The sequence below is a fragment of the Mchenga conophoros genome, linkage group LG17, assembly GCF_057382185.1.
Source record: "Mchenga conophoros isolate Kocher_MC1m ecotype Shallow Benthic linkage group LG17, M_conophoros_male_GT1.1, whole genome shotgun sequence".
Lineage (NCBI taxonomy): Eukaryota > Metazoa > Chordata > Actinopteri > Cichliformes > Cichlidae > Mchenga > Mchenga conophoros.
Genome location: NC_140542.1, coordinates 9,200,364 through 9,214,649, shown reverse-complemented (window position 1 = coordinate 9,214,649; position 14,286 = coordinate 9,200,364). Strand labels below are relative to the sequence as shown.

Sequence of the window (14,286 nt, the reverse complement as noted above, 5' to 3'; positions counted from 1 at the left end):
AATGCTAAACAAATACACAGCCTACACCAGCCATCCTAACATTTCAGTCTGGGTCCCATCAACAAAATAAATAAATGGTCTGCCAAGAGTGATAGAACAAACTTTTTAATAAAGAAGTTTCTATTTAAGAACATGAGATAATTATTTTTTGTTATTGCATTTGGGTATTGAAAATTATGTATTTTATTGGTACTGGTGCCAACTATTAAAATGCTCGTATCCTGACATGATTGAAAAGCACTGTAGAGCAGCTGTACTTTGTTGCTACAAGTAATTCCTTTGAGTTTATGGTTTGCCTTGTTTACATTAAAATATTGATTTGAGACATTTAGATTTTACTGTAGAACACTGGCCAAATAAGAAACAAATGTAATTAGCAAATTTCCAATTAAAACATGCACGCACAGCAGAATTATATAAGAACTACAAGTTCAAGCAAGAGTTTTGAATTTTTGTCACAAAGTAAATTAGCTTTTATTTTCATTGCACAATTTAAAAACAAAACAGACACCTTTACATCTGTACCAACAACAGTACCCAGGTGCAATGCTCTTTGAGAATTTAGGAGTAAGTTAATGCCAAACAGTCTGCTTGGAAATTAGATTTGAGGTGAGACTGGGAGACTGTGCAGTTTTGATTTCTTCATGGTTGGTCAATAAAAAACTGGATAAATTGTAGTATTGATTGCACAATGTTTTATTATTAAAATGTATTCATCTGCATCTGGTAGATTTTGAAAAGCCACCTATTTGTCTTAGGAGTGTGATAATCTACTGAGAGTACCTAGTGTTTAGGTAGGATTCAAGTTCTACTCTTCCATAAACAAGCACATCCTTTCATATAAGTTAATATGTGTCATTGCGGTAAATCGGGCATGGTTTTATTTGGGCTAGCATGAAAGCATCAAAGGGGGTGTTATTTTAGAGGCTTCCTCCTGGCTCAGAGCTAGGATACAGGCCAAGGACACGTGGTGTCAGCTATGGATTATGACTTTTTCATGGTGGGCAGGGGTGGGAGATGGAACAGAAACTCACAGATAACAAGTTCAGTTCCCACAGCACCAAGTTTGTGCCCATCAGAAACTGCAAATGTTTCACAACTGTCCTTGAGTCACACCAAATAAGAACACCATCTTAGTGCCTAAGATTGATTTAGATCAAAATAAGAAAAAAAAAACTACTGAGAAACCACACATGACTGGGATTATCGGAAATGTGGAACAGATTTTTGATAAAAGCCTCATATGAATTAACAAGCTATATCACTGCAAAACACTTGTTACGTAAAAAAAAAGAGAAACAAAATCTTTACACTCTTTAAACCCATGCACGTACAGTATCTCACTCTGTGATTAGTAAACATGAAACATTGTCAAAATGATCATATTTTAGTTCATATGGATAAAGAAGTAAAACGGAAATAGTCCAACATATCTACACACATTTGTTTGCCATAAAATTATTATAGAAAACCCCAACGATCAGACAACCGCCAATAAAGTAGCACTTGGCGACAGTGGGAAGGAAAAGCTCCCTTTAAAAAGGAAGAAACTTCCAGCAGAACCAGGCTCAGGTAGGGGCAGCTATCTGCCATGACCAGGTGGGGGTGAGGCGAGGGAGACAGGACAAAAGAGAGCCAGAGATTAATAATAGCTAGTGATTAAATGCAGAGTTGTGTATAAACACGTACTGAGTGAAAACAGGTGAGTGAAGAAGAAACACTAAGTGCATCATGGGAAGCCCCCGAGGTCTGTTGCTGTGTAACTGAGAAGGGAGTTCAGGGTCACCTAATCCTAAAAGTAGAGAGGGTATCTGTCTCCCAAATCAAAACTGGGAGCTTGTTCCTCAGGAGTGAAGTCCGAAGGCTGAAGGCTATGCCTCCTATGCTCCTTTCACCACATGTAAGCCAGCAGTTTGAGAGCAAAGGGCTCCGTTGGGGTGATATGGTACTATGATGTTTTTAAGATAACATGGGGTCTGATTATTTAAGACCCTGTATGTGAGGAGAAGGAAAGCATCAAAGGGGTGTTTTTTAGAGGCTTTTCCCTCTGCTTGCTATTGTTGACCTGCCTGGTTTTGCAAATTTATGTAAGAAAAACTAACTATGCATATGTGAGCTTATGTATCAGAACCTGCTTCTTTTTATGTGCATTTGAGTGCTAGCAATGATCTCTGATGGCACAACCATATTTACAAAGGATGGGCACTACAGTTTTCCTCCTAAAACCTTCATTTTGTCACTTAGACTTAATGATACTGCAGTCACGTCCTGTTTATATAGCTGACTGCTTTTGATTGGAGAGCTATAAATTTTCTCAGCAACCCAATTACATGTCCCTATAAAATCTTTATTATCTATGCTATTTATTATCTTTTAATGGTGAAGCTCGTTGTTAGTAAATCTCTAGTTTCAAACTAGCAGTAGCCACTAGGAATTTTACTGAGAAATACCTGCTGCTGCAGTTACTGTATGTTCATGACCAAAGTCTGTGGCTTGACCACAGAGAGACCAATCAAGCCGGTGACACAGCTTTTGTTGCAACAAATAATGGAGCAGTGCCCCTGGTGCTAGACAGAGCCATCTCCACTTGCAGAATTAACTTCAGCTTTTGTCTCTGCTAATAAGACGGTAAAAGAACTCAACATCCTGCAATCTATTTCTATCCTCTCTGTTCTAATTGCTATCTCCACCATGTTAGTGTCTATTGGGAAATAGATGGTGACACAACGCTTGTCAGGGCAGTGGCTTTACAAGGAGGAATAGATGTGTCTGCCAGATAAATGTACTGTTTGGTTAGCACTGCTGCACAGTTGTTCATGTCAACAGAAGGTTGGAACAAGAAGACAAAAGCAGAACTGTGGTAGAGGGGAAAGGATACGAGCCATTACAACAAGGGAAAAAAGTCACCCAAAGTCAGCGGGTCTCAAAGATGCAGTAAGTCACAGATAACTAAGCAGAGACGCATGGCAGTATTTCAGGCCAAGCTCTGTAAATGTGTCTGTGTCTGGTTTTTAAACTGATTTGAGTGGGAGAGTCAAATATGAGACAGAGCTTGAGGTGTATTTCTGACAACCTGGGAGATAATATGCAGCTATATATAAAACTGACCGGGCACCAGAGCAAATAAACAGTCTTGGAAGTAAAAAAAAAAAGAAAAAGAAAGAAAAAAAGAAAAAAGAAACACCTGAAAGATACAGAGGCCAGGTCACTGAAATCTTTTATGAAAGCCTTTAATACAGGTATAGCAAAACCACTTTTAGTGTCCAAATGCAGCAAAGAAAAGAGCTTAAAATCATAAAAACCAATGTGATTTTTTTAAATATGTAACAAAGCTGATCTTTGAGTTATACAGAATCCTAAGGGGGTCTTAATTCATCTTGAAAATGAGAAGATAGGATCCTTATTCCCAGAAAAAGAACCTGTGATTATTATTTTATAAGTGAATACTCCCTGTGAAAGGACAGTGCTTAGAACTTATGATGCTTGGTTGCCTTTATTCTGCTTCAAGATGCATCAAACACTTTTAAAACATATTTAAGTCTCTTGATTTACTTTTTCTGCATGAAGGGCTTATGCTGGGCTTAACCTGGGCTCATGATCATTTCCATACCATTGAATATATTCGAGAATTTAGAGCTGGGCATTTTCTCTAGTGGATGAGGATGAATTTGAGCTAAAAGACCTTTATTATTGACCAACATTAGCTAAGTTGGGTGAAATAAATGGTAACATCAACCCAAAAGTGCTGAATGTATAAAAGTAAATATTTCGTAAGACGATTTTTCATGTGCAACCTGGTTTCATTGCTGCCGTGCGGTTTAAGTTTTGATCAAGTTTAAGCACGTGAAGCTTTTAGCTTAAAATGTAATTTGTGTTCATTTCAAACTGTCGTATTTCCCATTAATAGCATGACCCTCAGTTACTGAGCTTGGCAGTGATGGTACTGACACTTCCATATTGCAGATGTTGAGAAGTGAGCATTAACAATGAGCAGTGTATATCAGAAATTAACCTTCTTGACAACTCCATTAGGAGTCTTCATCCACCGATACTTGCCATCTGAACCGTGTGTGACCATGGCCATGCATATCCATTAATAATATACAGGATGTTATTAAATATATGATATTTCATGTGAGTGAACACAGTTAAAGAAGACTTATGGGTCCCAGATAGTTTATTATCAGCAGTAAATTGGGGTTAGTCACAGCATAAAAATGTGATTTTTAATGAGCTGTCATGGATTAGTTACTCTGGCTATTTTCAGTAAATTGACTGAAGGATGTAGAAGCAATGTAGACAGAATGCTAAGATTAGAGGCTCTTTAGCTGCATTTTGTCAAGGAATGAGGCAATATTTATATATATTTATCCATATAATAAGATTTATGGGGAGGCTGACTACCTCAGATTAGAAGGAACTGAATGGAGGAGCTGTGGAATTTAACTAGATAGGGTGTTTAACAGTAAGCAGTAAGTGGGCACCTGGGGTGGCAAAGGTGACACATAAACATATCACACTTAAATCAATATCTGATTCTACATTTAATTCCCCCCCTCTGCTAATGTTGCACCCCTCCTTGAACTCTAAATGAGCACTTCCAGAAAATGATTACTGGGGACTGATGGAGTGTTCCAAGCCTGTTTCAGCATAATTACAGTGACTCTAATGTGCAATTATCAGTATGGACCACTGAAAAACAGAAACTGTTTAGAAGTTAAATACTGCCATTAACATTTGCCTATAAATGTTAAATGCGGCCATTAACATTTGGCTTTAAGATGAAATGGAGTTATCTAAATGTTTTCTTGGCAGTCCAAATGAGACTGAGTTTAAATTATAATTACAGCTGACCACACTGTACAAAGAAGAGCGGCAAGAGAGAGGAACTGCTGGATTTGAGAGGAGGGAGGGGCTAAAGAACTCTATTGTCATTCCCCTTATATGGAGGCAGATTTCAGCTCAGTATCTGTAATATGAACACCTGAGTGCACCCATTTAACATCAGCTTGATCACCCCTGTGGGAAATTTCCCCTGTGCTTTTCTTTAGTCCTGTAACAGCATTGACACAAAGATGAGACTGTTAACTAACTCAAGAAGAATCGCAGGTTTCCAAACATACATCATGTATTTTCAAATTTTTCAAATGCTTTGTCACGGAGCAAACTCCCACTAGGATAGATGAAAATTCAGTGTGTGTGTGTGTGTGTGTGTGTGTGTGTGTGTGTGTGTGTGTGTGTGTGTGTGTGTGTGTGTGTGTGTGTGAGTGAGAACTGGCTGACTTTGCCAATAGCAGTAAAATAGCTTTTTTCAAATCTAAAGCCCTGTTCTGGACTTCACTTTGCTTTTTTTCCACACAAGACCCTCAGTTCCAGTTCTAGGCCTGATGAGGTGGAAAAAGTCAAGCCTAAAGGCAGTAACAGCAAGGCACTGATCAGCTTGTACAAAGAGTCCTGGCATCTATTAACCTTTATGTACCTCAAGAACCAAACTGCCACTGTACAGAAGATTTGAGCGTGACTGACCTCATTATTCTGGATTTGAAAGGTGTACCTTGTACCCCGTTCTGCCTTGGATTCACTTTCCGTCAGGTGCTATCAGCGGTGTGAAAATATTTCTTCATTAAATAACAGGTTGAATCTGGACAGATGGCACCACACTGCTCCTCATTTATGAACAGAAATTTCAAAAATGTTATCCCCAACTCTGTGCCTCTGTATTGCTTTAGGCGTCTGAACTCACATGGGTCAATATAAGTTTTGTTTTTACTTAGGCTCTGATAAGCTGCTGCACCACTTACACTAGTCTCACTCCTCCAGTAAAGTAGTTCAACTTAGTCCTACAAAAGTGTCTTTCTTGCATAACTGATGGCAAAAAAAACCAAACTTGCTCAACATATTGAGGACTGTTGCTCCTTGGCCTTTAAATTAAAGCCTTCTGCTTGAGGGCCTCTGCTGAATTCTGTGTCAAAGCCTCTCTCTGGCCTCTCCCAAGACCCTTTTTTTATAGCTTCATCAGAAGGAGCAACTCTCAGTGCCAGGGCCATTTCCCAGCCTAATGAATTGGCCACGTTCAATGTTCAGCCAAATAATGCATACAGTGAGGCACAGTACTGGGAGTGGAGGCAGTACTGTGATCCTTGAGTGGGATTAACAGGGCACCATGTGTGAGCAGCCTATCCAGCACCAGTCCCCATATGGGCTGAGCAGCCACGATGCAACTCAAGAGGTGGGAATGAGAGCCAAAGGAGCCCAAGGAAGCACGTGGGAGTTCTGTCACCTTCATCTAATCCGGCTGCTTGGCTTCTAGTAGACTTCTAACTACTTTGTGATGGACAGGACACTTCACTGTGCTTTGCTCTTCACTTTTTATTGCCCCTGTTCACCAACAAGAGGGAACTAGTGGAAACTGACAATCACTGTTGTAGAATCCTGAGTAAATGACAGGACGCTGTTTCTGTTGTTCCTTTAAACAACAAATGAGGGTGGGATCAAGAACTTCCTGGAATCTGCTTGTAAAAACCAAAACTATTTACATTTGGCTTGTATAGGTCTGGGCCACTTTCAGACGGATCTTTACAATCCTGTTATGACCATTTCACCACAGATCTCAAATGTGTGCAATGAGCAGTGGGTTTCTCTGTCAGACTGGTCAGACTTCCATGTTCAAGATCGTAGTTTGGGGCTCAACTTAGCAGTTTCAGGATGTATGCATGTATTTTTTTGAAATTTACAACATTGTGCATTGTGAATTCTATTTTAAAGTTAAAAAAGGGAGAATACTCAGCAGGAGAGACCCAAAAAAGCTGAAGGGTTGCTGTTTTGACACACATGAAGGAGATTCAGAGACACATCATAGAGACGCCATCAGAACAGGACTTCCTGTTATTAATCTAAAAATAGCCTCACCGAGCGTTGTCCAGATATGCCTAACAGTTGACTTTGAAGGGTTTTAGTTTTCATGAGTTATTCCCACCACTTTGTAATCATACCTCAAACCGAGTTCTACTTCTGCCACTAAAAGTACACGGGACCTGAGATGGTACCTTGTGGTATTTCGCACTAGGATGTTGCCTTTGGATCCCTTAACGTTATTTGTTGATCACCTTGTGAATCCTGCGGATGTCTGATCAGACTAGGATGTGGGGAGTCTGGAGGCTGGATCAATTCATTAGGTTCATTATGTCCCACAAGTCATTCCTGAGGAGTTTCTGCAATGTGCCAGGTGTGCAACAATGCGCCAGGTAAATGTTGGTTTCTAAATAACATGCACATAAATGGCAGGAGCCCAGGTTTTCCAGCACAATGAAGCATTTCATTGTCCCATAAATGTATTGTACGTGTACAATGACAATAAAGGCCTATTCTGTTTTATTCTATAATAATGCTTTGATAAGTGTTATTCACATTACTTGTCAGTGGTTTTAATGTGGCAGATGAATTATGTATTTTGCAGATATTTTCTACCTCCCAAGACATATTCTGAACCTGCCCTGAATGAAATTACAAACTGAGCAGACACAGTACATGTTACACTAGGCAGTTGGAAGTGGTCCAATAAGTGCCTGGCTTTAGTGTTTCAGTGGAAAAACGAAAACAATAATTCCTCTGTCTCAGTCTAATATCGATCATGTGTGTACATCGTTTACAAACAACCTTATTTAAAAAACAACATTCTGGTGGCTCATCTTCCATTTTTCTCCAGCTTGATCAAATTATTCTTACAGTCTGAGTAAAAGATGAAGAAGTCTCCCGCTCCCACTGACGATGTTGTCCACTGGTTCTGCAGTCTGCAAGTGAGCTTTGTAAAGCTCCAAACATGGCATGGTAGCCCTTTGCAAGGCCAGCATCTGCATCCAGTAGAGACATCTCTCTTGAATTTTTACTGTGTTCTGTGAATCACAACCCAGTTTTATGTCCCTATTGCGAGCAGGTGGCCCGGTAGAGACTTTTGATGTACTAGTGTAATATAATTTCAGTGTGTTGTACAGTACAAATTGTTAGCAGTAACTGTTCTTTATCTATCTATCTATCTATCTATCTATCTATCTATCTATCTATCTATCTATCTATCTATCTATCTATCTATCTATCTATCTATCTATCTATCTATCTATCTATCTATCTATCTATCTATCTATCTCACATGTTAGAGTCATTTATAAAACAAATGATAAATTGATAAATGTCATCTTCTTCTCTTTGTTTTGATATCCCTACAGCCAACGCGAATGTATTTCTCACACTCTGTGAATCCAGCTTAGGCTTGCCTTTGATGTTTTGTGCTCAGTGCCCTGTAGGGAGGCAAAGACTCTCCTGCACCACTGACACCCACAGAACTGAGCACATCTCAGTAAAAAGACAGAGAGTCGGTCAAGGAGTACTGTTTTTTTTTGTTGTTGTTGTTTTTTAATTCTCAGTCTGTTCCTACCATTTCATTGGCCTGAAGGTGCTTCTTGACGGTTGATGTCAACAACTGACCAAATGTATGAAGCGTAAAGCTGCACAAGGTAAAAACTTTTTTATGGATAGCCTGCACCTCAAACCCCTCACTGTTAATACTTTCAAACACAAATGTGAAAAATGGAAAAGGTCATTGCTGTAAGGGAAAAGGGTAGAGAAGAATGATAACCATGCAGGTTGAGCTAACACAAATCTTATATTTAGCCCTTTTCGACAGAATAGTTGCAGGAAATATGAAACCGTTCCTGTTTTTTTTACCAACAACATTTAAAGAACTGATGATCAAACAGATTAGATCAATGACCTTTGTTATATTTTTAGTTTGTTTTTTTAAGAACTCGAGGTAAGCAGTGGAAACAAAAGCACAGAGTAAACTTACTGTTCTTTGACTTTTCGATTTTGTGTATCCACCATGTTTGAGTTGGATGTACAGGACGAATGTAAAGGAGATATTTAACTGAATGGGGGTTTGGGGGGGTCAGTACATAATGAAACTTGTTTTTTTTAATAAAAAGAACTATCTCAGTCTTAACCCAATATTATTATTTATACACTTTCTTCTAAGAAAGTTTGCGAAAGTTGCTTTGTGGCCTCTCATAGGTGCTTTGGGGTCAGCCATCAACGTTCAGCCTCAATTGTCACAGCACTGACCAGTGGCCCAGTGTTTTGTGTTGCTAAATTTATATTCCTTAATGATTGTTATTCATGTTGTTTTCTGCTCACGTTATATTTGTGGTTCCAGCTTTTAGTTTCAGCCACTGTGTCTTCCATGTGTTCCAAGTTTCGTGTCCAGTCAGTCGCGTCTCAGTGTCAAGTCTGTGTCTCTGTGCACGCTTCACGTTTCACTTTGACAGTCTTATGTCCTATGTTAGTGTTCAGTTTTGCTTTGCCTTTGTCTTGGTATGTCTGATTAGTCCCTGCTGTGTTTCCACCTTTCCGTTTGTTGTCACGTTCTCTACGTTACCTGTGTGTCATGTGTAGTTCCATTTTCTTCAGTCATGTCAAGTCTTGTCCAGTGACTAATGACCAGTCAGGAGTTTCCTAGTTCTAGTTTGAGTTTGTTTTGTTTCATTAGTATTCATGTATCTTGTTTTTAGTTTGCATTTTCAAGCAATAATGCTGCCGCCTTTAGTTAAGCTTTCTGTCTCCGAAACTGGCGTTTGGGTCCTGACCTAGCCTGCCACATAGCTCACCATGACATCAATAGCATTTTGATCTTTATAAAGTTTTATTACTGAGAGAAGTTTTTAACAAAAGATAAAAAATAAAGGAACTAAATCCACTGATTGATCCTTTACAAGTGAATACTTCATGACAATAGTTTTTGTAAGGGGGGGGGTTAAAAACATGAAAAACGTGTGCGGTTTGGAAGGTAAATCCAGTGTGTCACACAATCTGGGTCAGATAAGATTCAAGAAGCATACAAAGTCCCAGCATGATGTCACAAGCTACACTGCAGACAGACATATGTTGACATTGTTTCCACATACAGCAAAAAAAAAAATGCAATAGTAACAGGAAATGCATGTCTCATCCGACTGTCAACTTATTTGGTTACCAACCGAGTGTAGACAGCCAGATGACATCTGCTCCACATACACAAGCTAGTATTACCAGATGGCAATTTAATTTTGGAACATTTTTTTTAAACCAAGAGCAAGAACTCAATCCAATCAAGACCAAGAAAAGACAGTCGGCCAGTCGCGACAGTAATTCAAACGTCATGTTTGCTGGAGTACTGAAATCTGGTTTCTGTGTATGCAGATGCCTTCCACATGCACAAAACATGATGAGAACCATCTGACAGAAGGGGAAACAGTTCTTTGTTTATTCTTGTTAGCCAACACAAAAAAGATCAACCAGCAAAAACAGCATCTTACAAGAACTGGGCGAAAGGTGTGTGAAGCACAGTATAGCAACATACATATGAAGCCCACAGTGTGTGTACCTATTATCTTTCTGCGACATCCACAGTTGTGGGCTGTACGATGACTACACCATGAGGATAATTGAATTTTACTGTGAGTGCTCTGTAAGGTCAGCCAAATGGATTTCTTCACAAGGTAGCAAATAAAACAAAAACAAAATAATTGCCTTTACAATAAGAGAGCACTCCCCAATGAGTTCAGTTTTATGTTTGAACTTTTACTGCTGTGTGGGATTAAGTTTGAGTAATGAATTCTGGGTAATAAAGTCACAGTTTCACTTGGGCTTGCAGTGGTGCACGGCTAACCAGCTTGGATTGTCTCTGTTAGCATTTTTGACAATTACCAGGGTACTAACAGCAGATGGTGAAACGTCTAAGTTTAACAATAACAATGAATAACTACTCACCTTCTCTCCTGTTGACCTTAGCAAAGACCGGCCCATGACTACTGGACAGCTGGGAGGAGCTTCTGAAGGATGATGGTAGAAGACTGGACATCAGTGGGTTGTCACAAACATCTGTTATCCAGCCACAGCAGAAAAGACAGAGATCAGTGTTTACACTCACGGTCTGTTTCACTGGACATTCATAAGGACTTTCTGTGAGGAGTTTGCATGTTCTCCCTTTGCCTATGTTAGTGTTGTCTAGGTGCTCTGGTTTCCTCTTGCAGTCCAAAGACATTTAGGCTAAATGTTCATCCTGAATCCACCGTGGGTTTGGAAGTGGGAAAGATTCTGCACTTAAAGTCTGTATGTATCTCACTTTCCCAGGAACTGGCTTTGGTAAGGTGTCACATCCCCTCAACAAAATGATCAGATCTATCATAACTGTCAAGGGGGGAGGGGGGACCCCATCCACTCTTCCAAAACAGTTAGCCTAAAGGAAAGTACAGATTAAGAGTTTAGAGCTGTGTAAGTGAGGCACATAATGTAGGATGCTTTGTATGGTCAGTAAGACTAGAAAAAGTGATCTATACTAGCCCATTTCAATCAGTCTCATAGGCTAATATCTCAGTGTGTTTTGCTCATATGATAGTGTCATTCCACCTGAAAGGTTAAACTTGGATTGCCCGATACCCAAAATATATGTAATCCTAGGTTGGGGGATAGATATGGGGCCTTAAAATGCTCTTTCAGGCAATAAGACAGCTTGGTTTCATGGAGAGACGTTTACATGCCTCATACACTCTAATGTTTATGGAAATCAAGGACAAGCAATACATCAACGTTCAAATTTTATATGAATTAGTGACTTATGTACCTGCAGTTGAGTCATTGATACAATGCAAAAACTATATCATAAAGTGAAGTGCTTATTATGATGTTATGAATGGCTTTGATGATCAGAGGATCTACACTATGACAAGAGTTTGTCCACGGGCCTTTATTAGAAAATGTAAATTCTGCAGTAGTAATATAAAGTGTATATAAAATACTGACAAATGTTTGAGTATATTCATTCAGTCTTTAATATAATCAGTGTTATGCTTATTAAAGAAACACTGGACAAATTTTACCAGACCATTAATACAGGGTTTAAAGTAATAAAGGGGAAAAATCTGATTGTGATACATTGATCACAATTACACAATGTGTACACAATTACTACAACTTGCAGCAGTGAAGTGTGCATATGAACTATACAATTTCATTGGTTTTCTGCTTTAATACTGACGCTGCTAGGATGAATCTTAAATATTGATTCAATGAACACAGAAAATAAATCATTTCTCTGTTACCGAACAAGGTCAAATGCTGGCGTACTGAACCTTAGTGATGTAAATTTATTAAAAAAATTCAGCACTAATGCCAACAGGTATTCAGTAGAAATACTAGATATAACCATATCAGAAAAAAGTCTTGTTATTGCAACATATGTAACACATACTTTTATTTGTAATTGATCGTATACATTTACGACGAACAGCATCATAAATGCTGTTTCTCATCATCAGTTATAAGCGGTATCCATGACATTTTGTCTGATGTACGTACACTACAAGTGCGTCTAGCGAGTTCTAGCAACAAATCAGCCACAAAATGCTTGGGCTTCTAAACTGATAACCTTTAAGACCCAAAGGATTCACTGCCAAAGGCAAGATGCCAAAAGAAACCAGAGATCCTCTTTCCATGATTCAGTGGTCCAGGACAAATTTTAAAATATGTCAGAAATATAAACAATACCAGTGAAGTGATTTTAATGTTGTGGCTCCCTGTGTTTAAATTGCTGTAGCGTATATCTGCCAATGCTACTTCACAGCTGTTGTTTTTTTGAAGTGCAAGAACACATTAGTGAACAGGATTACCCTTCGGTGGAGGACCCAGACTCGATATTTCTGTCTGTCAGAATATGTCATGCTGAAGAACCCTTTAGTGAAGAACTGAGGGCTGCTGTTCTCCTCATGACTGAAGTACTTATAAGACAGAGGCTGTGACTAATATGTCATTTATTCACAGGGAAGCCGTTTCCCCAGAACACCTGACTATTAGATCATTACAAATGTTCACTCATTTCTATGACTATTGTGTAATCTAACATTTTTTAATGGATTTCCACCACCAAGAAGAGTCGGCCTAAATTATTCACAATCCCTTCAGAGATGCCTGGTCCTGTCTCCCAACCATGACAACAAGGCTTCCTCTGAGATTACTTTGTCAACATTATTGTACTTCATTTCAAGCACAGAGGGATTTTCATTACCTGAGACTATAAACCAGAGACTGTTGACAGTTTTGAATAGCCTGTCATATCCACCTAAGCCTTTTCCATCTAAAACCGCTCTTCCCTGCAAGTACTTGAGAGTGTGTGCATTTCTATTCAAGCTCAGGTGAATTTATTGTCGGAAATCTATTCTTTACTTTGGGTAGCCCTGTGCAAGAAATTGGATAATCACAACTGTCATTTCTTTCAGTAGTCCATGTTTTAAAACAACAGCAATACTTAAAAAAAATACTACACCACCAAACAGTTGCACAAAGTAATAAAGTAATATTAGTCAACTACGGAAAACAGGAAAACATCCAGGCATTTTCTTTGAAGCCGTGATGCACTGATGCAGATCCCATATGGACAGCAGTGACTTGTAAGCCCTTCATAACATAGGAAACAGTAAACATGTTTCTCACCTACAGAAAAATGAAGATTCAAGAACAGATAATTAAGCTGTGCAGTATAAAATGACAGTGGGAATGACAAGGTGTTCAGGAAATGTATAATCTCACAATAAGATTATAAGCTGTGCAGTATAAAATGCCAGGATGTTTTCCTTAGTTTACTAATATTACATAACCTTGTTCATCTGTCCTCCTTAACAAGTGAGCCAAATCTCAACAAACCTTTGCACAACATTGTCACACCTAAAGCAAATATTAACATCTATGTTTTAAAAAAAGATTTATTATAAATCCCAACTTGTTTGATTTTCATATTTATACCCCCCTGCAAGTAAGCCACATTCTCCAACTGCCTTTTTCTCCCACATATCCGTAAATAACTTAACAGATACCAGAATTTGTGTCTGCAATACTGAATAAAGAATGTGAAAAAGCTGTTGTTTCCCACCTTATGGATGTGGATTTTGCTAGTTATGCTAAAGAGCTTTTTCTAACTTCTCATTTTGAACAGCAATTACGTAGTGTAGCTAAGTTACATGTAGCTAGCTAGCTTTAGCTTGTTAACAGACTAAAGTTTTAGCCTAGGTATAGCTAGCAAAATAATCAATGAATATCTTAGTCAGTCAGGTTAGCAAAGCAGACTAATTTAATGACCCATTATATTACAAACTTATTTCTTATGCAGGTCGTTATTTTAACAAAATAAAGTAATATAAAGGTACAAAGAAAGGCATGCAACTACTGTCATGGCTATGTTTAATTCCTTGCTGGAGGGGAGAGGGA

The 14,286-nt window shown here is 38.7% G+C and overlaps 1 protein-coding gene across 1 annotated transcript in view; it reads right to left on the bottom strand.

Annotated features, from left to right (window-relative positions):
• LOC146555053 (contactin-associated protein-like 4) overlaps window positions 1–14,286 on the bottom strand; it is a 112,385-nt gene that overhangs the window by 80,528 nt on the left and 17,571 nt on the right. Inside the window, exon 2 of the mRNA XM_085253033.1 lies at window positions 10,798–10,908. Coding sequence (XP_085109159.1) covers window positions 10,798–10,908 — 111 coding nt within the window. The remainder of the gene's footprint in view (window positions 1–10,797; window positions 10,909–14,286) is intronic.